General features: G+C 46.2%; 2 protein-coding genes across 2 annotated transcripts; one reads left to right on the forward strand and one right to left on the reverse strand.

Annotated features, from left to right (window-relative positions):
* Positions 1–1,165: 1,165 nt before the first annotated feature.
* On the reverse strand, positions 1,166–8,845 carry ATP5F1A (ATP synthase F1 subunit alpha). The gene is made up of 12 exons (XM_039567233.1): positions 8,683–8,845; positions 7,457–7,535; positions 6,255–6,424; positions 5,322–5,495; positions 5,078–5,244; positions 4,798–4,946; positions 3,691–3,842; positions 3,336–3,560; positions 3,124–3,231; positions 2,442–2,586; positions 2,072–2,222; positions 1,166–1,392 (listed from the first exon to the last, which is right to left on the reverse strand). Exons 1-12 carry the CDS (start codon positions 8,740–8,742, stop codon positions 1,311–1,313), a joined length of 1,662 nt encoding a protein of 553 aa, XP_039423167.1. The 5' UTR covers positions 8,743–8,845; the 3' UTR covers positions 1,166–1,310.
* A 4,388-nt stretch (positions 8,846–13,233) lies between these two features.
* HAUS1 (HAUS augmin like complex subunit 1) lies at positions 13,234–23,012 on the forward strand. The gene is made up of 9 exons (XM_039567234.1): positions 13,234–13,309; positions 14,362–14,536; positions 16,206–16,341; positions 17,351–17,485; positions 18,435–18,558; positions 19,328–19,393; positions 20,621–20,692; positions 21,775–21,822; positions 22,782–23,012. Exons 1-9 carry the CDS (start codon positions 13,250–13,252, stop codon positions 22,839–22,841), a joined length of 876 nt encoding a protein of 291 aa, XP_039423168.1. The 5' UTR covers positions 13,234–13,249; the 3' UTR covers positions 22,842–23,012.
* The last annotated feature ends 4,625 nt before the right edge of the window (positions 23,013–27,637 follow it).

Raw genomic sequence — 27,637 nt, forward strand, 5'->3', positions numbered from 1 at the left:
CCTTAACTGAGAATGCTTCCAGCTGCCGGTAACTCTACCGGTTTGCACTGGGAGGCAGGACGCTCTGGTACAGGATGTCAACTGGAGACAGTGCACACACCAACGCTAGTCCTGCTCCAGCCCTGAAAACCCCCCTGTGCTGGGCAGTTCCCCAGTGTGAGCAGCAGGGGAAGGGGGATTCTGTCCCGCTCAGGTGAGACCCCACCTGCAGCGTTGCCCCAGCCCTGGGCTCCAACAGCACAAGGACCTGGAGCTGCTGCAGCCAGTCCAGAGGAGGCACCAAGATGAGCAGAGGGATGGAGGAGCTCTGCTGTGCGGAAAGATTGGGAGAATTGGGCTTGTTCAGCCTGCAGAGGAGGTGGCTTTCGGGTGACCTAATTGTGGCTTTCCAGTATCTGAAGGGAGCTGACAAGAAAGGTGGAAAGAGACAATGTAGAAGGATCTAGAGTGACAAGGAGCAATGGCTTCATAGTGACAAAAGCCCAAGGTTAAATGGGATATTTGAAAGGAATTCTGGTGAGGGTAGTAAGGCTGGCAAGGCCCTGGCACAGGCTGCCCAGAGCAGCTGTGGGTGCCCCATCTCTAGAAGTGTTCAAGGTCAGGCTGGACAAGGCTTGGACCAGCCTGGGACAATGGAAAGTGCCCCTGCCCATGACCAGAGGGGTGGAGCGAGATGATCTTCAAGATCATCCAATCAGAACCATTCTGGGATTCTAGGATTTATATTTCTAGCTACTACTATTGTGACAGCTACACCTGCAGTTGTCCTGAAACACAAGGATGAGTCTACCAAAGGCCTGGCACCAGGATGGGTCAGACAGCAATTCCAAGAAATGCTGTCTCACAGTCTCAGGCAGTTAAGAGATTCCTGTGACGTCCAGTGGGTTATCCTCATGACAGGACAGCACAAGCTGCCTCCCCAGCAGCACTGCCTTTCTGCAGGATAAGCTGCCCGGAACAAAGGATGAACACTGAGAAGGTCCCTCAGCTCTGTCATCCTCCTGGTTCATGTCAGGGATGTTTGCTCACTCAACCAGTAAAGATAGCCCTAAATTTCTGGGGTTCCTCTAGCAGGGCTGTGTCCGGGGGAGTTCAGCTCTGTGGTTCTACAGGCACAGGAGCCAGACAGAAGTACAGACAAAAGGCAATCATTCAGAACACGGTATTTTTACATTCAGAACAGAGCCTTTTTACATGGGAACCTTTATTCTCACCGAGATCTGTACATTCAAGTCGCACATGCTTTCGTCTTTGACGGAGCTGGAACACTGGATCACAACAGCCTAGTCTGTTTGAACAGTTTTAGGAGTTTATGCTTCAAAAGTAGCCAGAAAATTTGTGACTATTTCCTTCAACTTCGCTTCTGTCTGGTCGGAGATCTTCCCTTCGGTCCTGTGGGAAGAGTTCAACTTCTGACACAGCAATCAAAACAGGGTCAACCCCCAAGACAAACACAGAAGCTTTACAACAAATCTCCCCACGTCTAACAAAATCAGTAGATAAATGAACACATTTGTTTGGTGCATGAAGCCACCATCCCACTGATAGAACATCCCTTTTCCTAAAAGAGCCAGTCCTGTTTAAGAACTGAAGTCTGCCTGCAAATTCTTTCACAACAGCCATACATATTCCAGCAAGGCCCTACCTAGACAGCTGTGCCCCAGAGACAGAAAGCACATGATCTCCCTCATGACAAAAAAGCCAGGACCAGTTTCCAGGACAGGCCGTTGGAAATACTCAATCCCCAAGAGTTCACTCAGCAGCACTTAACCCACAACACTCCAACAGCTTAAAGCTGTCCAAAATAAGGAACTGACTCAATCAAGTAATTTCAGGAACAGGTTAGAGGAGATGCATTTTAAGTAGGTTCACTTTAAGCATCAGCTGCATTTCCTAAAAGCTGAAGCTGAAGCAGGTGGATGGTAGGAAGGCTGATTTAACCCACAGTTACGATACAGCCAGCTGAAAGCCTGATGTTCTAGGATACACTAAATTAACAGCTCGATGACCATCATCTGCACTCCAGACATCAACACCCTTGAGATAAAGCGAGGTAAACAAACCACCATACCTGATTGTGGAGAGGAGTGCCTGGTGCTGGCTTATTACATGAGCTAGGAAAGCACTCTCAAATTTTGTGATCTTGCTGGGCTCCAGCTTGTCCAAGTGACCTCTGACACCAGCATAGATAACTGCCACCTGCTCCTCAATAGCCATGGGAACTGCAGGAAAAGACAGCACTCACACCACTGGAACTCTTCCATAAAGACACATCAGACTACACAGAGTCCTTGGAAGACCAAGTGCACATGGACAGTTTGGTTCAAGCAAATCTGCATTTATCATGTGCACAGAACAGACACAGTAAATGCCAACCAAGCCCAACCTCGTTAGCACAAGGCACTAATGGGCACCCAGACCTGCCAAGCCAGGGCACTCACCATACTGGCCCTGCTTGAGCAGCTCTGTCAGGCGTACACCGCGGTTCAGCAACTGCTGCGTGGCAGCGTCCAGGTCAGAGCCGAACTGGGCGAAGGCAGCGACCTCCCGGTACTGAGCCAGCTCCAGCTTCATGGTACCTGCCACCTGCAGGGGACAAGTCAGAGCCACTGTGATCACCTGCAAGTGTCTCTAGAGTTGGAAGGTTATCTTGCAGCCGAGAGTTCTCACGAGTCAGGTCTGCCTGCATTCCAGACAAGTCAATCTAAAAACTGACAGATGATCATAAGCATTTCTAAAAATCCCACCCTTTCACATAAGCATGCTATTTCTCCCTGAAACAGCAACTGTTGATACTAAACCTCTCTATTTCCATACCTGGACTAAAAGCCTGGGGTTAAGAGAGCATTCTCTACTTCTAAGTGATCAGTACCCAGTTCAGCAGATCAAAATTTAATCCGGTACACATCTTTATGCAGATACTGTTTCCCTTTCTCCCACACCTTTCTCAGCAGGCACTGGGAGCATTAAGAGATCTCTAACGTTTGTTCTTTTATCATTTTGTAACACTAAGAAATCCAAAGCTTTGTTCCCTCTGTTCACAGCTCATCAGAATGAAATGGCTTGGAAGGCCTACACACCACTCATCTCTAGCATGAGGAGGAACAACAATTTCACAATTACCTGCTTCATAGCCCTGGTCTGAGCAGCAGAACCCACACGGGACACAGACAGACCAACGTTGATGGCTGGACGGATACCTTTGTAGAACAACTCAGTTTCCAAGAAAATCTGCAGGATGGAATTGTATCATCACCTTGTTCAGAAGCCTGGAGGCCTCCTCAGAGACCAGCCACTAAGTTCCATGGAGATGCTGGGCTGTGAGGAAGGCCTACCTGTCCATCAGTGATGGAGATGACATTGGTTGGAATGTAAGCAGACACGTCCCCAGCCTGAGTCTCGATGACAGGCAAGGCGGTCAGAGAGCCACCCCCGAAGGAGTCGTTCATTTTGGCTGCTCTCTCCAGCAGCCGAGAGTGCAGGTAGAACACATCACCTGGGTAGGCCTCACGACCAGGGGGGCGGCGCAGCAGCAGAGACATCTGACGATAGGCAACGGCCTGTGTGGTGCAAAGACAGCCTTCAGAGCTCAGCACCCCACTTAGCATTTTGGATTTCTAAGCCTGAGGTGATCTTACAGCTACAAACACCGACGCCACACCACAAGGCCTAAAACCAAAGCTTCCTGACCTGTTTGGACAAGTCATCGTAGATGATTAGTGCGTGTTTCCCGTTGTCTCTGAAGTACTCCCCCATGGAGCAGCCTGAATAGGGAGCCAGATACTGCAGGGGTGCTGCATCAGAGGCTGTGGCAGACACCACAATGGTGTACTTCATGGCATCTGGAAAGGATTGGAGACACCTCTGAGTGCCATTACCTCATCACTCCCAAATCAGCAAACACAATAAGCATGTCAAGTACCAGTGCTGAAGCAAGTCCAGGCAGTGTCACTACGCTGCTACAGGAAAGCCCAGCACACCAGCTGAACACATCTGCTAGCAACACTGACTCAGGAAGTCTCAAAGGCAAGTTTGTGGCAGCTAACATCTAACACTTGCAGACTTCTTTCCCAATTAAGACGAAGCTTAAAACTACGACAAGCTTCTGTTCTAGAAAAGTAACTCACACTGAAAGCCCATGGTTTCCTGGCTGCTGCAAGAAAGTACAACCCTTTGCTACATAGTCTCAAACAAATTATTGTCCTTAAAATGTGTTTTTTTCTGTGATAGACGCCAGGCTCAGCAGGCAAGAGGTCAACGTGCCTGATCTCTTGCAAGCCCTGTTACAAGTGGAGCCTTGGTCATAGAGATCACTGACTCTGAAGAGATGCTATAATTTAATGCCTTGTGTTTGGACAGTGAAAGGTCTTCACTAAATTTGCAGCTGCCATTCACACTGACTGGCATATGGAACACATGGGACAAATGCCAAGTCCATGACAACTTGAAGGGCACAGCTTGTCACCAGGCCTACCTGACTGCCAAGATGAAGCTTTCAAGCCTGCTGAAAAAAACCTTAAAACCACAGGGTGACTTTTCCAGAAGCAATTCAGCAGTTTGGGGACCTCAAAATAGTCTTCCTAATTGTGATACAGCACAAATGGTATTTTCTTCACCAGATACCTATAGAGATTTCTTGTTCACAATATTAAGTAATTCACTCATTTAGTAAGAATTCTGTCTACACTTGCAGCCAGGAGAGGTCACAGCAGTACTCAGCATTGCAATGAGAACAGGATGTCATTAGGTGCCAAACATTAGGTGTCATTAGGCTCAACCATCTCCAAAAATCCATACCTGCATCAGTAAGCCTCTTCACCAGCTGAGCAACAGTGGATCTCTTCTGGCCAATTGCAACATAGATACAGTACAGCTTCTTCTTCTCATCTGTGCCATCGTTGAATCGTTTCTGGTTGATTATTGTGTCAATTGCAATTGAAGTTTTCCTGTAGAACAGAGAGGCTGGTAAGTTACGCCATCCAAGGTTCTCCCAGCCCCTACCCAGCCCTGTACCTTGGCACATGCTGTACCCAAGTCTCTGTTTAAGGAACGTTTTAGGCTTGAGCATTTAACTTACCCGGTCTGCCTGTCACCAATGATCAGCTCACGCTGGCCACGACCAATGGGGACCAAGCTGTCCACAGCCTTAATCCCAGTCTGCATGGGCTCACGCACAGAGATCCTGGGAATGATCCCAGGGGCCTTCAAGCCAACTCTCCTACGTGTCTTAGATGCAATAGCGCCCTTAAGAGAGGAAAAAACTGCTGAGGTCTGTACCACACAGAGAGAAGCAGAGGTAGCTAACACCCAGCTACACTTACCTTCCCATCAATTGGATTACCCAGGGCATCTACAACACGGCCCAGCAGCTCTTCCCCCACTGGAACATCCACAATGGCACCAGTCCTCTTCACAACATCTCCCTCCTTGATCAGTCTGTCATTACCAAACACGACAACACCAACGTTGTCGGGCTCCAAATTCAAGGACATACCCTGGGACGGAGATCACATTATCCTGAGAAAATCCATACTGACATGCATAAAAATTTCAATATTGACATTATTATTTTACTGTGTACAAAATCCTACATGATCTACCTCAACCTTATCTGTGACAATAGTCAATGTTCTGCTTTTATGTACAAAGTATCTATTTCCTTCCACATGGGTTAGAGAACCTGCCTAAGCTTTCAACCTACCAAGTAATTATACCTCAGCAGCCTAGCACTCAAGTCACTCGTTTCTCTAAAAAGAACAGAAAGGGTAAGCAAAGTTCAAGTGCAACATTACTCCCTTGCCTAGATGCTAGACAAGGGAAAAGCACTGGCTCTTTCTGTGCCCAAGATGAGACAGGTCATTAAAAATGCTCAAAGAGCTGTTGCAGTACTCTTGAAACAGGTTTTTAACTCTAACCCACTGTTAGGGCTACAAGAAGCCAGCAAGCTGCATAATGTATTGAAGCAGAGGCCATTATTAAACAGCAAACAGAAAAGACACCCTGAAACCAAAGAAAAAAATCCAGTGCCAAGTTACTACTTTCTAAATTAAGACAAAGCTCAAATGCTGGCTGAGAATCAGATGCTGATACTGAAAGCAAAGTGTTACAAATGTTAAAAAAATCACCAGTTACTACATATTAAAGTTGCAATGAAGTTAACGCAACCTTCCTAGCGGTACCTCCGAGCACAGTCTCAGGTTCTTCCTAAAGAATTGTATCTCTGTGCTGGAGGAACTGCTTTAATGACTGCTTACCTTCAGCCCAGAAGAGAATTCAACCATCTCTTCTGCCTGGACATTCCTCAGGCCATACACACGGGCAATACCGTCACCAATCGAGAGCACGCGGCCTGTCTCCTCCAGCTCAGCCGAGGTGTCAGCTCCCAGGATGCGCTCCTCGAGAATAGAGGATACCTCAGCAGTACCTAGAGAGAGATGTTCCAGATCACATTAGCATGGTATGGTACAATAAGCACTCAGTAAGTCTGCCTCGAATTCACAAAGTGGCCTTTCTAGCTGCACAACCAAGTCTAGCTAACAACACCTTTGCTTAGGATAAGATAAATACCAGCCTCTGTATTCCCAGCTAATAAAAGCAGCTTCAACTCATCATTACCAGCCAGCTTCAACCAAAACACGGCTCACTGTGTAGCTGTCCACTTTCCTGATTATGTCCTACACTGTCTCTCCCTAGAAAGCAATTAGATTAATTAATCAGCCTTAGGCCAGGCACAACAGGCCTGATTGCAGAGCAGTTACTTAGCCTTGGACGCATCAGAACACTCTGCCAAATGATTTGTAATCCAAGATGCACACCGATATAAAGGAACTTCACTACGTTTCGGGAGAAAGTTGTTTGATATAAGATATAAAAATATATTCTCCATATTTCTTCCATTTGACTTACAACAGCTTGTTATCTCCTCAGCTAAAAAACAGAAAATAACACCATAAAACTTATTTTCTACTAATGCCTTTAATCACCTTAAAACATTTCAAAAAATATGCGTAAAGCACTGCCAAACACACTGCTACGCAGTGCAGCTGTCTTCTCTAAGCACCAAACTGTTGGCAGCAAAAAAAGTTGTGCTCAAGGACACAAGGTCAAACCCAGGCAGGCCTGGAAAAGTCACCCACTCCTTCATTCTGTTACAGGCAACTCCAATCTGTGACACTGTTTTTTCAAATAATTTTCAAATAATGCTGCATGTGACTGGAATCCTAGTGAAGCAGCCGACCTAAGCAAGCCAGCTGACACATGGCCACTCCCTGCTGAGGGGGCATTGTCAAGCTATTAAAGTGCAGTTTGCTGCATGTGAGCAGGTAACAGTTCACTTAAATACTCTCAAAATATAAATCTCCTCGAGTGCTGTCAACCAACACTCACCATAATCTAATTCCTTTCTGTCTGACAGACCAAATTCTTAAACCACACTCAAGACTTTTCTCAGACTCACCAGTTTTCTGGAAGCATGGTTTGGAGGCATGGAGGTTTCTTGTAGCAACAAATGCTGCACCAAGGGTGTTTCTGGAAATCTAAAATAAGTCATTGTCAGTAACAGTGGATTTTCTCAATCATGCAAAAAAAAAAAAAGAATGCTGAGAGATTAACACATCTTTGATCTTGAGCTGCTTATGATGCATCTCAGTTCAGTTAAGCTCCACAGCACTGCATTCACAGCTGTGGAGCTCTGGAACCAAGTCCAGCACCACTAAGAAAAGACAGATAGTGAAGGAGATTGCTCCAAAGGCCTCACTGCATTTTTCTGCAGTGCACTGATGTCACCATCAAGTGCTGCAGCAGCTCTCGAAAAGAAACATCCTCACATTTGGCAATTCTGTGCTGAACATCAGAATCCTGGGGCACAGAGAAATCACTGCACCACTCAGGTTCTGCACAGGGACAAGTAAGGTTGTGTCCTCTAAGACAAATCTCACTGCAGTGGTTTTGGTATTGTTAACACACATGGAAAAAAAAAAACACAAAGCACTGTAACAAAAAAAAATCAGAATCACAAGTACTTTGGAAAAGAGCTCTGAGATCATTGAGTACAACCTATTACCAAACACCACCTTGCCAACTAGACCACAGCACTAAGTGCATTATAGCCTTAAACACCTCTAGTGCTGGTGACTTCATCACCCCCCTGGGCAGCCCCTTCCAATGTCTAATCATCCTTCCAGTGAAGAAACTCTTCTCATTGCCAATTTTAAACACTAAAGAAAAAAATCTATGATGATGAGTGAATTATAACATTATGCTTTTGCACCTTTAAGCAAGGCTCCCAGTGCAACACTATGCAGCAACGCTGATACCATTTAATGCCCTGCACCCCGAGCAGGCCTCTCCCCCATTCATATTCACTGGAAACACTGGCAGGAGTAGTTCCTCACGGCTCTTCCCACCCTCCATTTCCTCACAAACACAAGATAAACCCCTCCACCCCCCCGCACCTCACGCCCACAACCTTGACCTTGCCCTGGCAGCTTTCAGCCAGTACCCCGAGCCGGGGCAAGGACACCCCGTTCCTCAGCGGGGTCTGTCACACAACGCTGAGGGGACACCCCCTGCTTCTCTCCAGATGTCACCCCCTCACCCCCTCAATGTCACCGCGGCCCCCAAGATGGCGGCAACGCCGCGTCCCCCCGGCCCCGCCGGCTGCGGGGCGGGCATGGCGCTCACCAGGCCGGCCTGCCGCGGCAGGGAGCGGGCGAGGGCGGCGGCCACGCGGGCGGAGAGCATCGTGGCGGCGGCGGGTCCCGGGGGAGGCTCAGGCTGGGGGACGCTGATAGCAGCCGGCCGCGCGCTCTGCACACAAAATGGCGGCGGCGCCTCACGCCCCTTTTGGCGCCGAGGCCGCGCCCAGGGGGCGGGGCGCGAAACGCGACTGCTTCCCGTGCCCCTGGTTTATCTGTGTGTATATATCTATCAATCTGTCTGCACGCACAAATATGTGTAATATGTAATAAAAGTAATACAAATAATTAACAAAGCCTAAATGAGGCTCTTAGAAAAAAGCCCGCTGTGGGAGGTGTCCTTGAAATAGCCCTGAGCGGGCGGAAGGGGCGGGGAGTAAGGGAGGACGGAAGATGGGACAAGGGCAGGGACAGGGGAAGGAATACGGACAGGAACTGAGGAAGGGACAGGGACAAGGGCAGGAGCACGGAAAGAAACGGGAACAAGCACGGGGACATGGAAAGGAACAGGCACGGGGACAAGGGTAGGGACAGGGGCACGGAAAAGGACAGGGACAGGGACAAGGTTAGGGACAGGGGCACGGAAAAGAACGGAGGTAAGGACAGGGGCAGATACAGGGACAGAATCAGGGACAGAAGTGTTACCCTGACCGCGGGCTCGTTCCCCGGTGTGCAGCACGATTTCACACACCGAGGCGAGGTATTTCTATCTTACTCTAGTTAACACAAAGCAGGGAGTTGGGTGTGGAGTGTGTTCATCATCAAAATGATACTCTATTTATAAATTTCAACAACCGAAGGCATCAACATTCATTGGTTACAAATTACATAACTTCTCTGTTAGTAACATTTTATTAACTACCACTTCAATTAATTACCACTCAGATCCTTCTTTGCTAGTTAGGTCTCTCTCTCCTCATGTTCATTAGTCTTGAGTTGGTGGTCAGTAAGATGCTGGCCACAATCTCCCACTGCCGGAATTACTCTCTCCCAGGTAATGCTCAGTCCTGCTGACTTCAGTCCTGGTGGGTCTCATCCAAACAGTCCATTCCTCTTGGAATCGTCTTGATTTCTTTAAAAATTAGCCAAGCATACAATGCTCACAATGTGCAACTGCTTCATCATTGCTGTCCTGCTACAGCTACTGATTAAATCTTGAGGGGTGCAAATCTTGCGGGGCTCAGTATCAGGGGTAGGGAAAGGGATAGGGGCAGTGACAGTGTTGCCTGCAAAAATTGGAATTCTTACCTGGTGTGCAACAAGCCAATAATTAGACGCACAAGAGAGACACTGATTATTTCTTGCAGGGTTGTACAAGCATGGGTGCTCAGTGGTATTCCACAACTACCAAAACTCCTCACTATATGTTTTAGCATACAAAGGAACAACCGTTCACTGGCTACCTGTTACACAGTTCTCTTACTAATTAGTATTCTATTGGTTCATGATTCTGTCATTTCTCGTGCCCAGTCTATCTCTTCTTTGTGTCGGTGGGTTTCTTGGGTCAGTGGTCTGTGAGTCTGTGGTTGCAGATCCCCCCTGCCAGAATTACTCTTTACCCAGTCAGAGCTGATTTCAGCAGAGATGATGGGTTCACTTTATTAGTTTCTTCCTCATCTTGGAAGCTCAAGCAGATATCCCTGTGGCCTGTAAATTCTGCATTCTCTGTGCCCACTGTCAGTGGTACATCCTTCTCCCCAAGCTTTGTTAACTTCCCCCTAGGTCTGAGATCACTGAAGCATGTCAAGCCTTAAACCTTGACAAGGCAATGCCCCCAACAAGTAATTCATTTTCTCTTAACACATGGACATCATTCAGAGCTTGCTTGTTAGCTGCTATCTGTTTCATGGATTAAATCTGGTTGCCCCAAGTACAGAAGCACAGAAGATAAGTGTGTCAGGGACCAAAGACAGATCTAAGGCCTGACATATTTGGTCCACAGTTGTGCACGTCAACAAGATAATGTAGAAGAAGACATTACTGTTAGTTGGTAGGACTAACCTTCAGAAATGAAACTATTTATCAGTCACCTGGTGGGATTCATCCCGTGACAGGGGAACAATACACAATAAAGCCATTGTTGGCATGGAGGTGTGATCATGGGCCGTTGTGACCTCATCTCACACTGGCCCCGTGTGAGATGATGCTGAAGCTGGCCTTTCCTGAGGAGGAGATATAAGGTGTGGCCCTGGGATGGCGGGGAGAGGAAGACATGATGCAAGCCATTTTCATCCAGGGGACACCCTGTCCTGTGCACTGTCTTCCTGCCCCTCCTGCTCAGGAGCCATGCTCCATCTCCTTCTCCTGCTCGGCAGCTTTTCCAGCATCCAGGGGTCGGTATGTATTTATTGCTAGCGTGACTAATAAAACTGATTTGCTTTGCAATTCTGACTGTGTCTTGAGATTTTTGTGCACAGGCTAATGTGTGCGTGCCTCAAACACCAATACTTGGATAACTGTGGAGCCAACCAAGGATTGTTGGTAACAACAATCAAGGCTCGTTGGTAAAAACACAGCTGTGAGGAGAACAGGATGTGGTTGGAGAAGGGGCCATTCAGAGATAGGGCAGCATTTTTCTAGGACAAACATCCTTGTTCTAGTTCCTGGAGATAAAAACAACACAGCACAGGAATGAGGCTGAGAAGTGGTCTAGGACTGTATGGGGAATCAAGACCACCAGAGACCCCTGAAGCCCTCCGATCCATTTCCAGGAAGGTCTAGAAGAATGAATTGCAGATGATAAATTTGCATGGAAAGTGAGAAAGTTACCTCCAGGGTAGAGAAACTCTCTATAAAAGCTCCCCCCATCAATACCACCCATACAGACACCCTGGAAACCCTATCAGCTGATCAACGCTGGAGCCACGGCTGGCGGCTCTCTTTCATCCTCTCCTGGTGGCTCTCTTTCATCCTCTTTCCCCCTCTTTAGTCCACCCAGCTTTACTCCCTTTCCCCTACCCCTTTATCCAAAACCCACTGCCATGGGCTTATATTAGGTGGTCTGACTTTTGATCACAAGCATCTGTGAATCTTGGATGCTACATTCCCCTAAAGGGCTGGACACCACATCAAGCCATGTCCAACCTGAGCCTGAAGGATGGGGCAGCCACAGTTTCTGTGGGCACCCTGTGCCAGGGCCTGCCCACTCTCACAGACAGCAATTCCTTCCCAATATCCCATCCAGCCCTGCCCTCTGGCAGTGGGAAGCCATTCCCTGGGTCCTGTCCCTCCATGCCTTGTCCCCAGTCCCTCTGCAGCTCTCCTGGAGCCCCTTTAGGCCCTGCCAGGGGCTCTGAGCTCTCCCTGGAGCCTTCTCTTGTGCAGCTGAACACCCCCAGCTGTCCCAGGCTGGCTGCAGAGCAGAGGGGCTCCAGCCCTGCAGCATCTCCATGGCCTCCTCTGGACTGGCTGCAGCAGCTCCAGGTCCTTGTGCTGTTGTTCGCCAGGGCTGGGGCAGCTCTGCAGGTGGGGTCTCCCCTGAGCGGGGCAGAGGGGCAGAATCCTGGCCCTCAATCTGCTGCTGGAGATGCTTTTATGTTCCATGTGAGACAGGATTTGGTCTGCCAGTGAGAAAGGGCTGAAATTCAGGCAGGCACAGTATAATCCAGAGGAATGGTAAAGCCACAGATCCCAGCAGATTCCCTTTCTGGGTATTGATAAGGTTAAGTGAAAAATCCTCAGCTACCTTGGCACGTGCTGTACCAAATGTAAAGCTTCAGCAATGCTTTCCATGCTGATTATTTCAGAAATCGCTTAAGTTTCTGTAAAACAGCCTGAAAAAAACCCCCCACATAGATATAAATAACCAGCTCCACCACTGTCCTGGCCCAGGGCTTGACACTCCTTTTTGTGAAGACATTTTTCTAAATATCCGATCTAAACCTCCCCTGGCCCAGCCTGAGGCCGTTCCCTCTCCTCCTGTCCCTGTTCCCTGCGAGCAGAGCCCGACCCCCCCGGCTGCCCCCTCCTGTCAGGGACTTGTGCAGAGCCACAAGGTCCCCCCTGAGCCTCCTTTGCTCCAGCCTGAGCCCCTTTCCCAGCTCCCTCAGCTGCTCCTGGGGCTCCAGCCCCTTCCCAGCTCCGTTCCCTTCCCTGGACACGCTCCAGCCCCTCCATGTCTCTCTTGTCCTGAGGGGCCCAGAGCTGTCCCCAGCACTGGAGGTGCCTCAGCAGTGCCAGCACAGGGGACGGGCCCTGCCCTGGGGCTGTGGCCACACCCTGGCTGGGACAGCCCCGGTGCCACTGGCCTCTTGCCCACCTGGGCACCCCTGGGCTCATGTCCAGCCCCTGTCCCAGCACCCCCAGGCAGCTTTCTGCTATACTTTGTCGATGCCTTCCTCTTGCACCTCTTTTGTTTCGTTTTGCCGTTGTTTGGGTTCGCTTGGCGTCTTTTAACACCTTCCCTTAACTAAAAGACGTCTCGATTCAGAATGCTTAACGATTCCGGATCACTGTTAATCATTTTTTCATTACTATTTGTCCCTCCCGCCATCCTCCTCCCGCGGCGGCCGCCCCGCCCCTCAGCCGCCCACTCCCGTCGGGCTCCGGGCGGGATGGCGGCGGCGGCGGCGGCAGGAGGGGCTCGCGATCCCTTTGAGGAGAAGCTCATACGGGTAACGGGGGCCGGCGGGGCTTCGGTGGCTTTCTCTTTCTCTCCATTTTTCCTCTGACACACACATCGTCCGTGTTGTTTGCGCCGCAGGGTGCCGTGGTTTTCTCCATTGCTGCTGAGGTGCTGGTATGGCAGCAGGATGAAGAAAGAGGTGCTAGGAAAAAAATGGCTTTTAAAGTTATACGGCCGCGTCCATTCTCCGTCAGGTTTATTAGGCAGCTTTATGCAGGACTTTATGTTCCTTACATGATTTAGAACTTCCACGTTCTTCAGTTCTTGCTGGTCATGATCTAACCTGTCTAATTTAATTAGGTTGAATATTAGGGAAAATTTCTTCACTCAAAGGGCTGTCCAGCCCTGGCGCAGCTGCCCAGGGCAGTGTTGGAGTCCCCATCCCTGAAGGGGTTTAAAAGCTGTGTGGATGTGGCACCTGGGGACATGGGTCAGTGGTGGCCTTGGCAGTGCTGGGGGAATGGTTGAACTTGTTGATCCTGGAGGGCTTTTTTAACCCAAGCAATTCAGTGATTCCATAATCACAGCCCTAGCTGAGAGCACTGAGTTATCTCTCATTCCTGACCTTGTTTTTAATGGTACAAATGCTTTGCAGGGCTTGTGCCTGCACATTGTGGTGACTCTCTCCCACTCTCCTGCAGAGGCTGTTCCCAATGATGGCTCGGGCAGTTTTATCCCACACACTTTACACAGTGTTCACCAGTTTTCCAAATGCCCATTTTAACATCTTGGGTCATTACTGTGTCTGTAGACAACACGTCACGTGAATAAAAAGATAAAATTCTATCACAGGGAGATAAGCAGGTGTCCAGAGAAATGAGGGAGATTAAAAGGGATATAATACAGTTTTATAGACCACAGAGGGTGTTTAAAGGAGAAGAAGGAATTTGTCTCCCCCTTTCCCACCCATGCCTCCTGGACTGATGTAGGAGTTACTCTTCAGGAATGTAGAGGTTGCAGTGGTTTACATTTTTCACATCTGTCAGCTATTTTCTGTCATTTCACGTGATTGCTTGCTCTTTTGTCTCCCTTCTCTGGCAGGTTACTTTATGGCTAAAGAAATTATATGGGGATAAGCCTGTTCCAAGGTATGAGGTGAATGAAAGGACAGTGGATATTTTGCATGAAGTTATGGAATGCAATGAAGAGAGAGACAGGGATGTTTCATTGCTGATAGAGGACATGAAGGACCAGGCAGCCAAGTATGAAGCAGAAGGTGAGTTTGAAGCTCCATTTCTCAGTTCCATCCGAGTCAGGCTTTCCTCAGTGATCCTGATGATTGTATTTATTAAAAACTTAGGAATATGTATATGTAACTGAAACAGTCTCAGCTTTTGTTCTGATGCAGTTTTTACTACAATGCATCACACACCTTCCTTTCAGCTGAATTTACAGTGGCATAAGGTTGGTCAAGGACAATTTTTTAAGCCATCTTGAGTAGGCCATAGATGTGGACAAGCGGGTTAATTGCTAAAACCTCCTAGTCTGCTGGGCTGGATAGCACAGCATGGAAATATTGCCTGGATAGAGAGGTGTACTGGTTTGGGCCAATTTGGAAATGTATCCTCTGAGAGAAGGCAGGTTACAACCACTCCTCCCCCACCAGGTTTGGGAAAAAATAAATTTTCCTCGAAGGAAATTGAAAGACATAAAACTATTTATTTAACAAACACACAGAAAAAAGATAATAATGCTAAATAGTAGAACCTCTCGCTATGGAGAGAAAAACCTGGGAAAATTTCAGAGTCCTTCTGTAGGTAGCCTCTCCCCTCCTTCTTGGAGCTGGGACGGGGTGGTGTGCCCACCTCCAGGGCCAAGGCCTCGGTGGAAATTCCTCCCAATGTATTGTGGTGTTGAAACCATCTAGCAGAGAAGAAGGGAAAAATCTGAGTCCCAGGAAAACAAAGTTCAACTCTCCGGAGGAAAAGGAGCTGAAAAAACTGGCTGGAAAGCAAGCTGCTTCCTCCCTCTCCAGCCGCTGCTGTTAGAGCCAAGAGAGGTTTATCTGTGTCCTTGGAACATGAAAACAAACTGCAAACTGCTTTGAAAATGTACAGTTTTCTCTCCCCCCTCTCAGGCTCAGTTTAAAGGTATAAAAAGGCACAAAATTAATTTCTGGGCATAGAACAGCAATATGGGATACAACATCATAAAGTCACCCCAAGACACGAGGGAAGTGTCCCTGCAGCTCATTCAAGAGTCTGAGCTGGTGCTCAGCCACTGTTAAGGAAAGCCCTGGAGGAATCTGAAACAGCAGCGAGGTGATTTAAGTTGTGCTGAAGCTGCCTAGAGTGAGTATTTTACAATGTGTTCGGGTTTTTTTGAGCAAGTGAGTGTTTCGGGAGACCATAATATGTTTTTAACACACATACTAAAGGACCGTCCCTTCACTGGGTTTTCTAAGGAAGGAATTTCACTTTTCTGTGCAAAGGCTGGCATAGTACATATGAAGATGTTTTTATATGAAAGTGTGTTTAGTTTTCATTCCTGCAAGTCTTCAAGTGCCTTGCCACCAAACAAAAAGTGATGGAAGCGGACTTCCTGGGTCTGCCACAAACCAGGCACAGGCTGAGCTTTGTGGGGCAATGACCCAGTGTGTTCACTGCTGTAGCACAAGGGTGAGCTCTTGTTTGTTTGATGTCAGACAGACTGGTCTGAGAAGGAGTGGAGCAGTGCTTTCTCCCTTTATACCCTGAATTCGTTTGACAAATGGAGATGTGGCAGCAGTTTGGCATGCTTAAGCCTTTTTTTAAAGTGTCTTTTTCCCCTTACAGCAGGCAGGTAGCCAAGTTCCCGGTGCAGGATTGGGTTCCAGCTTCAGAGAGTTCCGTAAAAGAACAGTAATAGTAAAAAAATCACTATTTTGGGTTGTATGTATTTTTCAGCTAAGTACTGGCAGGATATTCTTGAAGAAAGCCTGGGTCTTTCCGTAGACAGTCTGTCCCAAGAAGCCACCACAGACCTCAATGACCTGGTAGAAAGTGCGATGGCACTCGAAGTGGAGGACACGTCTCTTACCAGGTAATTCTTACACTCTTCATTCAAGGTGATGGTCTGTGCTGTTTTCCTCTGGTTTTTCACATCAGCAGCTTCAAACTTGACTTTGACACTAGGAATCTTATTTGTCCAGCTTATTTTGCATGCCTTTGGCAGCTTTGGAGCGCATGGGAACTGAGCAGAAAGTGCTTACTCTGGGTTATCCCAGCACAGGAAGACTCTAAAGACTGAGAAGGGTCTGGGACAGAGTTAAATCCCTCTTTTTTGCTCATGCTTTTGTGGTCCATGGCTGCAGGCTGCTGCCAGTTGAATGGTTGTGCCAGGTATCCCAAGCTATAGCAGTGTTCACACTACTTAGGCAAAGACTGGGGAATTATGACTGGTCTTCCAGTCTCAGCTCCTCATTCTTGTCTATCTCATCTGGCCTCAGTTCATGTGAGGAGATTCCCTCTGCCATGGAGAAGTGGCATCTGTTAGTCTGGTCTCCCTGGGCCTCTCTCCCTAGCATGGCTTTGACCCATGACACTGCAGCACTTGCAGTAAAGAAGGGGAAAAATCTGCTTTGGGATCCAATTTTTATGTGGTATTCAGGATCTTGGCTCTTACAGCTGTCTTCCTGAGCTGGAGGGAGAAGAGGTTTAAGCTGCTTGGGCAGAGGAAGAGACTCAGATACTGCTGGGCACATCTTGTGACTGTGCATTTTCAGGGCCTGAATACAGTTTCTCTCAAAGGCAATGTGGCAAGCCAGGAGTGGAGCACCTGGTGGTTTCAAATCCAGTGGTTTTATTCACCAGAGTGCCAGGTGGTGTTCACTTACTCTTACTCATGTTGCTGGTCTGTTTTCCCTTCCATTTGCAAATCTGTGTTAGTTATAGAAAGCAAATTCCCTTCGTGTTTTCTTTTAACTTAGTCCTGCCATAACATCAGGAGGAAACTAAGTCATTTGTGTAAAGTGTGGAGAAAAGAATAACAATAACTCTGACTTTGAGAAGAGCTGACTCCTGAGCATTACCACTGATTCTCTCTTCACCAGCTTCTACGGTGCCATTAATTATATGACCTCGGAACTGTTTAAAACAAAATCAAAAAACGAAGAAATGGAACTGAAATTGAACACCCTCACAAAAAAACTAGCTTCAACACTGACGATGGAAAAGCAGTTAGAGGAGTAAGTAATGGATAAGGAAAAGGGAAAGATTAAAGTAATACTTTAATCTCTGACCTTGTGATCTCTGTCTTGGGTAACATTGGTTATGGTAACTAACAAGGATAACTGAATTTTTAGGGGTTTGACACATGTCCAGTTTGAGGTATTTGGAAGTATATCAAAACCCATGTGTTATGGATACTTTCAGTAATCAAAAGAGGTCTGGGAAAGCATCAAACCCATTATTTTACAGCAAAAGTGGTCTATCAGCAGTTTTCAGATACGAGCTTGCATCTTCCACCAGTTGCTTTTGTCTGAGGCTGAAGGCAAATCTGGTTTTCTCAGCACATTTAGCATGGGCTCTGTAGTCAGACTGAGGGAGGCAAAACAAAAGCCATTCTTGGGTAAGGAGTTCCCTTAACCAGTGTGTAGGAGACATAATAACAATAATTCTAAAAAAAAAATCAGTATCACGTCCATTCCCTGGAGGATGTAATCTGAAGTGCTTTGCCAAGCACAGCAGGATCAACCCTAGCCTTTAGTGGGGATTGGCCCAGATGGTCTCCACAGCTCCCTTCCAGTCTAATTACTTTTGGGGTGTTTTTTTGTCTTTTAAAGTGGTAATTGGGCTTGTGGAAGAGAGTCCCATATACTTTGTGCAGATTTGCCTCCTCTTGATGTGAGGTTTAGCTCATGTAACAGGTCTCTAAGTGAGACTATTACCCTTTGCTTTTAGGCATATGGCTTTTCCCTTTGCCACTGTTTTCCCTGGCCTTTGGGGTTCTGGAAGTAACAGCTCTATATGTTTGCACTGGAAAATCTCACAGGGAAATACAATGTTTTCTCCATTTTCTTCTTTCTTGTGTTGGTTGTATGGCAGGGTTTAGCTCAAGCATAGATAAGTAACAGTATTTGTATACTGATATATCTTTGAGTGTAATAGTTTTTTCTTTTTGTGTTATTTTTTAAGGGATATTAAAAAAATAACAGAATCTCAGGAAGCAGAAAATGCCAAAGCTGCAAGTCGATCCAAGAACTTGATATTCCTGGAAAAAAAATCTGAGGATCTAAAAATAAGGGTCAAGGATGCTGAGGTAGGCAGAAGGAATTTTCTTACAAGACACTGTTATGGGATGACACAGCTGTGGTTGGTTGAGCCCAGATTTGTAGTTACAGAGACATTCCATAGGCTTCCTAAACTCCATGACTGGTGACTCTTGAGCTAACAGGACAACATGTAAACACAGTTCAGTTGTCCCTGCTGGTTTCTCCTCAGCACATTCTGTGATCAGTACAATGCGCTCTCCTCATTCCCTGAGAACTTTGTTAGCTGGGATTACCTGGTGGTTATTGTGAGCTACTGTCATGCAAAAGAACACAGCTATCAGTAGAGCAGCTGATTCACTGAGGTAAATTGTGTCTCAAAATTATGAATATGACCCATTTTTTTTTAAAAAAGAATGTATGACTAAATGCAGAAAGCAGAAGTTGTACTGCCTGCTCCTTCACCTTTCCTAAATGATGAAGGACATGTAAATGCTTTGTTTAATGCTTGGATGCTGTCTGATACCTTGACAAATATGAGATGGAAAGTGTTGCATTGCAGTTGACATTTTACTGAGAGCCCTCTGTTCAGCCTTGCCATGTGCCCTTCTTCCACTGTTTTTCTGGAAAAGACTTGTTATTCTTGATAGAAATTTTAGCAGCACCTGGTTTCATACACCAGCTATAGCTGTGGCTCAAATAGCACACATTTCTGTGGTGGACAACCTGCATTCTTCTTTGCCTGTTTAGCTAAAACCAGAAGTAAATGGTGAAATCTTTATTCTCCTTGTTGTGTTTTGTGCCCTGTCCTGTTTACAGAAGCAGCTTATTGCCACGGGCTTGGACCAATCCCTGACACATGAAGCACTTGTGAAATTGTCTGAGGTAGGTTTTTGGGTACAAGAGGGATGTTTCTACAGTGGAACAACCCAGGCTTGCTTGTTGGGTGCTTTCAGGAATTGTAGCTCGCTGTTGGGTTACCTGAACAAATCTTAATGGCCAAAGGAAGCACAAATTAAAATCCTGTAGATGGATACCCATGAACTGGGGTCTGTGGTATGGATTTGTCTCTCTTAGAGGCATCTACTGGAGAATTTTCCTGGAATTAATTCCCTGCCACTGAAAACAGATCTGCCTCCATGTTATAAACAGAGTGGATGTCCTGTGGACTATATCACATTGCATGGCTATCTGTGTACTGCAGTTCCTTGATGGAATGACCCATGTGATTCTTTATACTTTGTGTGAATTAAACCTCTTCAAAACAAGGGGATAAGGTCAAATGAATCCCAAATTCTGAACTACTGTGTGCTATTTTTTTTTCTCGTGTCTTCAAACATAACTTTCTTCAGCTGTATTGTAAGCCCAGTGGAACATACATTAAATAAAAAGCACATTGCTTGAGTCAGTAACTACTGACTTTACAGCTTTGTGCTGAAACATTTCTACACATGTGACGTATGTTTTGCCTTGGTTTGAGTGCACTCACCATGTCGTCATATTTTTTGCTGTTACTGTAGTGGGAACTCAGTGTTCTCATTACTTTTGCTGTCTTTTCCTGCATGTTTTCAAGTGGAACAGTGAAAATAGGTTTCCTGGTTTCTCTGTTGTGGTTCTCACGAACCAGCACTGGGTGGCAGTGCTCACGTTGCCCGGTGTTATGGGAGAGTACTGGCCAGAACTAATTTTTGTTGGAATTTTGCATTCAAAAAGCCACAGGCAAATTTTCTAGGCTTGTCCTCTTCTAGAGCCCCAGCATAAGGTAAGGTTTGAGTCCCTGACATGTATAGAACTGCTTTGCCAAGATGTCAGTGAAATGGGCAGCACAAATGACTTTATCTTTTTTACATAACTTTGGTTATTTGAAAAGAGTTCAGGACTGCGGAAGGTACTCAGTTTGCAGCCCCAAACAGAAATTACTTCCCCTTGATAAGTGTAAGGGAGAGTCTTTTTGCTGCTGCATGTGCAAAGCTTCAGTTTTCTGTGTGGTTTAAGGAGGATGAAAGCTCTAAAATTTTGAAGTGCTGTAGATAACTGTGGATCTATCTCAGTCATTTCCATCAATTCTACAAATAATTCCCTAGAATATAATCTGTCTTGCTCTCTTTGCAGGAACTGGCTGCAGTGCAGGAAAAACTTAAGCCATTGAAGAAGGAAGTGGAGTCCTACCATGATTTACCTCCTGTAACTACTTACTCCACTGTTTTATTGTATTTGCCATCAGGTTAATTTTAGTGGACTTCAGAATGTAAAGGATATTGTTGTGATGGCTTTGGTGGACAGGTAGATGTCATACAGGTCTGTTAATGATGTAAACCAAAGACTTAATCTCTATTTATTAATCAAGAAATTAAGTATGCTTGTCAGGCAGACTGTTCTAACAAAGTAGATTCACTGGGTCAATTAGTATTCAGGTGAATTAGCCAGGAATTGGACAAAGAAATATGGAAGAAAAGGTAATCCCCTAGGATAACCAACTTTCTGAGGTTTACCAGTACATTAGCTGTAACTGTCATCAGGCTGTGAATAGGGTGGACACAGCACGCGGTGCAGAGTTTGGACCTCTGAACAGGATTTTAAGGATCATGAAGAAGTAGCCAAATGTAGGTTTTGTCCCCTAAATTGGCTGCTCCATAATTTTCTTTGATTTCTCTTGAGGGTGCTGGGTCCTCAGCTGTGTGAAAATGCAAGTTTCTCATCTCCCTCCTACAAACACTGAGGTCTTGCTCCTAGAAAAAAAAAAGACTGTGGGTAGAAGGGTGGGACTGGTGTTCTGTGTAATTGTCTTCATCCAAGAGGCAGCTTCCTCCTTCCCTCAAGTGGAACAGGACATTCAGATGGGATTAGGTTCTTCAGTTCCCTCCTCCAGCCTTGCTTTCAATGGAGACAGGGAGAGCCCCAGTGCCTCACTTCTGGTGCAGGCAGAAGGAGGGGAGGGAGGTTTATCCTTGCAAACTTAACTGTGCTTTGGAAACTTCTTGCACAAATATGTTTAAAATCAAGTCCCTTGATTGGTAGGTTTGGAAAATTGCTTAAAATGAAGGGGTTTTTTAGATTTTAGGGCATACCAGACTTTTGAAATAATTGCCCAAACCAAACCAATACTAGGCTTTTAATGTCAGTACCTTCTGTGTGTGAAGTGCATACACAAAACTGCATTAATTGTCCATTAATTCACTTGAGGCTCATCATTAGACTCTTTTAAAGGTGCAGGGACTCTTGTTTCCTGATGAATTACTGGTTTTTATGCCATTTTCTCTCATTAGAGCATTGCCCTGGCACGAGTGATGGTTGAAGAAGCAAGAAACGAACTTGTAAGAGCTTTTTTATCTTTCCAGGAGCTACATGTATTAATTGGTTACAGATTTACCCACCTTAGACTGTAGTCTTAATGTTCTCATGGGGAAATTTGGTAAGGCAGAAGTTGTAGATACTGGTAAGGGGAACTGGTGGAGTGATGTCTAAGCTGCAAAGTCAGTTGGGCACAGTGATATTAGTGGGTATTAGGTAGCTACATCCCTATGAGTTTTGCTTATTGGAATGTTTATTCACTCAGTGTCGGTCTCAGAAGCTTCCTTGCTCCTCCTGAACTCTCAGAGGACTCCAGGGCCCATATTTTAGTCAACAGCTGCTTTGTAGACTGCAATGGGGACCTTCCCCTATAAAACATAGTGCCCATTTCCTCCATGCTTGTGTAATCTGCAGGTGTGGCTGTTAAACCAAACACCGTAAAGCTGTTTGGGAAGATCATATGTAGCTTTCCTGAGCGAACCAGGCCACATTTGAGCCCCATAAAACCTGTTTTTGTTCCTTTGGGCTACTGCCTGCTTGCTTGTAAAGCACAAGTGGTAAGCCTTAAAACTGTGATCGAAAATCACAGCGAGGTGAGAGCATTTTGCACATTTTCAGGTGAGACTGCCGACGTTGGCACACGCCACTTGTTTGATTCAGGAACACAAGCTCCCCTTGCCAGCCTGAGGCTGTCCTCAGGTCAGAATGCTCACCTCTGGGGAGGACCTGTGGGCTGAGAGGTGTCCAAAATCACATTGGGGCACAGGGTAAAGGCAGCTGAGCTTGTCCAGCCCTTCCTTTGGAGATTTCCCTGTGGCTGTCTGCCCTTTGCAGTGACGAGTCCATCCAGCTCAGCACTGGGGTTAATCCATCCCTGCTAACAACCTCCCAGGGTCTGATCATTGCAGATGTGTTTGTTTACCAGCAGTGTGTGGAAACTGTCTCACGGTCCCTGATTCCAGTTGGTTTTCTCTCCCACTAGAAAGCCTTGGACGAAGAGCTCTCAAGGCAGATCGAGGCTGTGCCTTTCGAGCTGACATAGCCCAGCAAACCCCAGTTCACCTGAAGTGGCCTATGTGGAACATGATTTTCCTTCTGTTGCCTGCTTACTTGCACTAGCAATGCATTTTGGAATTCTTACTGTGCTCTTCTTTCTCTTGGCCTTGTGTTTGTAAACATCACCTATTTTTCATTAAAGAACCTTCAAACTTGCTGTTGTCTTTACCAGTTATTTTTCCCTCTGTGATACACCTGTAAAGCAGATAAATAGCTCTAATGATAAGGCAGGCATAGCTTTAAAACAAAAAAAAGTCCCATACAGTAAGACCTTTTTAGATCTGAAAACAGTATTTTTGCAGAACCACTGTGGGACATGATGATCTTGAAGTGAGATTGCCTTTAACAATTCTACCTCAAATGTCGTCTTCCTTGAGGGTTCCCTGAGCCCTCTTGTTTCCATGCCATCAGTACACCAGCCTTCAACACTTTCAGAAGTGTTTTTGCACTCTCCAGCTTTTAGAAGCTGCTTGGTACCAAAGCAAAAAATCAGAAAATCTGTGGGTGTGGGAAAAGTGAAACCTAGAAATAGTAGCAGCACCTCAGGACATTGAGCATGGGCCTGTTTGTACTGGGAAACATCCAGGCAAATAGCGGTGCTCTCGGTGACAATCTGTTTGCACTTGGAGTTGCAAGAGATTAATGCCATGATTTTGCATGGTATGCGTGTCCTCAGGAGCTGTTACTTCTCTGCAGAAGTTCACTGATCTGCAGGAAGGGAGATTCAGAATTACACTGGTGTCAGTGAAGTAGCACAAGTGTGACCTCTGTCCTTTCCTTTTGCTGTGATGGGGAAGAATTGAGGGAAGCTCGGAGAGCCATTGCCCGTGGGAATCTCCAGCCTCCTCTTTCATTCACCAGCAGGAGTTGCTGTTTAGTTCCAGGTGTTTAAACTGAGCTGTTAGGAAAGGATGAGTTGCCTTAGTTTTGTGGCTATCTATCTTCAGTTCCTTCTGGGGTAGGAAACAAGGGCGAAAGCAAGCAGAAAATTCATGGGCTAAACTGGCTCAAGGGAAATTACCTCAGAGGTAAGCGATGCGAAATTTGGAGCAGGCACCATAGTGTAGGGATGACTACAGGCACAGCTACTGCTTACGGATAAAACCCACCCAAAAGCCATGGGAGTGGTGTTTGAACCCGGAAAGAACAAGAATATAATCTCATTTTCCTGTTGTGGAAGGGGAAAGAAGTTGTAGTCTTGGAAGACATCAGAACATGGCTGGGTAGACATCAAAGAATGATGTAAAAAGAAAGCCAGTGTAAGGCACTGGAGGTCATAGCCTGGCAATTAAGGAATCTTAATTACTGGAAGCTCTTAAAAGCAGATTAGAAATGGTTTGCTTGAATGTTTAAAATGTGAGGGAATGTTGATCACGTTTTGGGATACAAAGATGGATTAGATGAGGGCTTGAGGGTGCTACCAGTCCTGCTTTTCAACGAGAGCCTCAAGACTTTATTGGCTAACATTAGGAGACTGCTTTTTATCTCACACATGTAAACCACAACTCCAGGCTTGGGAGGATTTCCTGGCGACTGTGGCACTTCCATAGCACCACCTTGTCATGTAGTGCTGCACCAGTTGTGAATTCTGGAGGCTGTTCTCCCCTCCTTGCGCCCACGGAGCAGCTGCACTGCTCCCTGACTGCTGCTATTTCACAGCACGTGAAGAGCCTGAATCTAGAGAGCAGCAGGGCCAGACTGTCTGGAGAGCTGCCCAAACACAGCCACGTGTTGCTTCCTAGCACTGGAAAGCTCAAGGAGAAAAAAAAATCCCCGGCAGCTGCATCCGAGCTCTGTGTCACAGCTGAGCTGTCCCCAGCACACGCAGCATAAATCAGCAGACAGTTGTCATCTCTGACTGCTCAGCTCTTGATGGAAATCGGGAGAAGTCAAATAAATGAGATTTGTGGAGCCTCTTGGGAAGGTTTCTCAGCTCTTTGGTTTTGCATGAGCAACGTGCCTTGTAGGAACCCTTTTTTGCTGTTGGTGTTCTGGGACAGACCAGCTTTTCCTGCGTGGGGGTGGGATGCCAGAGGAGGAACAGCTCACAGAGGTTCTGCTGAGACAGGAGAACACCAGGCTGGCTGAGAAAACCTCTGATTCTGGCCTTCCCCCTCTGCTCTGGCAGCTGTTGAGTGTCCACGGGGGTCACAACGGTGGCTGCCAGCTGGACCCTCGGCTGTTGGATAATGTGGAATAACCACCAAACTGAGAGGGACACGAGGCTGGAGAGGCCTCCGCTGCTTCAGTGTCCCTGCAGAGTACATCAGCTGCTCCACTCAGCTCCCAGACTGAGTTTTGGAGACACCTGTGCAAGATAAGAGCAGGTACAGGGCCAGAACTGGAGCCGGGCTGAGCTGCAGGCCTTCCATTTTCCCAACAATGATGTTTGTATTCTATTACTGCATGCTCAATTCCTCCTCCTGGAAAAGATGAGGAATTCCACCTGAAAACAAAACAAAAAAACCCCGAAAAACAAACAAACAAAAAAGAAATTAAAACTATGAACTAGATGTGAAAAATGGGGGTCAGCCTCAAGTGAAAACTTGTATACATTTCACCACAAATTGACATACCTGTTCTTATCAGGCCAATATGCACAATAATAACTGCTTTAGGAAAAAAAAATTGTCTGCAAACTAGCAAAGTATTGTGGATCTATTTAAAAGCAAACATTTAGGTATTAAACCCAGAATAATTACAGTAAAATGCTAGAGAAATGCAGAATCCATTGGGCAAATCTAAGGCTTCTAAGTTGGCATATGTGTCTTTTACTTAAAATGCATTGAATCAAAAGGTGTGGATAGAATCTCTTTTGACTTTATCTTTTGACTAGTACTAAAGAAATACTCCATCTGTTGCAAACATTTCATTGTTCGTTTTCATTCTTCCTTGCAAGTATTCAAAAATCTTATTTCATTTATATAAATCTTTTGGTAGATATAGAATATTAAGATGGGACTTTGATTAAAAATAACTAAAAACATTAAAAGTTTCAAGATTTATTTTAGAAGTAAGTTGGTTGCATTTGGTACCATCTCCAGTAAAACACTCCAAATACCTTGATACTCAATGCTGTTTTGGGTACTTACAAGCAACATTTGATGTGTCAAATGGTAAGTGTGTTAAAGATCTTTTAAATTACATTTAGAACTGAATAGGTCTTAGAAGTCTGGGAAAGGTTTTCTATTTCTAAGATATTCTTTGGCTTTTTAAAGTACAGGGTCAGCAGTGAAACAATAGTGATCGTGGTCTGTGTGAACTTGCAGGAAATCCTTCACTTTGCCTCCAAGTATAGGCAGTCGCTGTTAGTAACTTCAGGCAGCTTTAGAGACATTTCTTATTTTGTAAAATGCTCACTTCACTGAAGAATTTTAGTACTGGGCTGAATGTATTTCTGCTTCTCCAATTCACAAATATTTCTCCTACAGAAAAACACCACATGTGAGTAAGCAGAGGCTTTACCAATGAGAGTGTGTTCAAAGAATTGCGGTTCCTTCTCTCTTTGCCAGGTACCTCCTGCATGGGAGGACACAGGGCTGCCTCCTTCTGCCTTGAAGTCCTGCAGCATTGCACCATCCTGAACCATGTAAACTGTAGTAAAAAGACATCCAGCAACTCCAAAAGTACAAACTAATCTAATAAATGCTTCCTCTAGCCCCTTGATAAATATGCCTCTAATGCTAATTAAGCAGCTGTGCTGGTTAATTAGATTATGTTGGCTGATAAAACCTAGCAGCAAGGAAGTGTTTTATTTCTTTTCCTTCCCAAGGAGATGCTGGCTGTACCTTGGGGATGGGTGAACACCATGGTGTTCTCAACACCTTTTCATGCTCCCTCTTTGGCCACTGCTGTGTCTGCAGAGGAGCCTGGGTGACCTCACAGAGGAGCAAGGGGATGGCTTGTCTGGGTATCAGCAGCACATTTGTGATTGTGGAAGCTTGGAAAATGGGTGTTGTTTAAATGTTGCTCAGAAGGTGAAGCTTCTGCATATTCCTTTGCAGAGGATGCTTAGTAATGTGCCTATGGATGCCACCGAATGAGCTCTTGAAAAGTCATTCTTCAGTCTGGAGCTGGAGCAAAACTTTTGGCCTGGGGCTGGGAAAGAAAAGGGAGCAGGAACAGAGGAGTGTCCCCCTGCCAGCAGCTGGCTGAGAGACGCCACTCTGGAGGCCCTTAAGAGCCAAAATGCTCCCACAACCAACTTTTACTTTGACAAGAGAATGTGGCTCCACACAGCTGGGGTTATGCTCCAGCACTGAGCTGATTTCCTCCCATTGTCCTTGGGGAAGCGCCGAGATTCCCTCTGCTCAACCGCATTTCTTCTGGCGAAGGAGTTCTTATCACTTCTTCGTGGGGTAACTAATGCTGAAATCATTGCACTCTTGGCAGACACAGTCAAAGAATGATAACATGGAGCCAGAGGAGCCTAGAAGAGGCACTGGGCTGTACTCTCAAAATTCCTGGAGCCAGCATCACCTCCAGCCTTTCCTCTTCCCTTCCCTTTCAGCCCAATCTCCCTGAAAATTCAGAACGAGTCCCCTGGTATTTCCCCTAATCTGGCATTTAAAATCTCAGGCAATAAAGCTTTCACCACTTCCCTTAGGGAGACAATTTTCCAGCCTGTGGTTCTCCATTCATAAGCTTTCCACACGGATTCTCAACTTAGACATGCCCTTCTGTAATTTCACTCCATTAAAACCATTAATGTGTCGCCAGCCTTCTCCCTTGACGTCACTTACTTCATTCAGACATTTACAGATCACTCGTGTCTCCCCACTT

Source organism: Corvus cornix, chromosome Z (assembly GCF_000738735.6).
Source record: "Corvus cornix cornix isolate S_Up_H32 chromosome Z, ASM73873v5, whole genome shotgun sequence".
NCBI classification, from domain to species: domain Eukaryota; kingdom Metazoa; phylum Chordata; class Aves; order Passeriformes; family Corvidae; genus Corvus; species Corvus cornix.

Coding starts and splice junctions, on each gene's coding strand:
- HAUS1 (XM_039567234.1), top strand. CDS start 13,250: ATGGCGGCGGCGGCGGCGGCAGGAGGGGCTCGCGATCCCTTTGAGGAG. Junction 13,310..14,361: donor TTGAGGAGAAGCTCATACGG/GTAACGGGGGCC, acceptor CTTCTCTGGCAG/GTTACTTTATGGCTAAAGAA. Junction 20,693..21,774: donor CCTACCATGATTTACCTCCT/GTAACTACTTAC, acceptor TTCTCTCATTAG/AGCATTGCCCTGGCACGAGT.
- ATP5F1A (XM_039567233.1), bottom strand. CDS start 8,742: ATGCTCTCCGCCCGCGTGGCCGCCGCCCTCGCCCGCTCCCTGCCGCGG. Junction 3,843..4,797: donor GAAGAGGCTTACTGATGCAG/GTATGGATTTTT, acceptor AATCCTTTCCAG/ATGCCATGAAGTACACCATT. Junction 1,393..2,071: donor GCACTCCTCTCCACAATCAG/GTATGGTGGTTT, acceptor CTCTTCCCACAG/GACCGAAGGGAAGATCTCCG.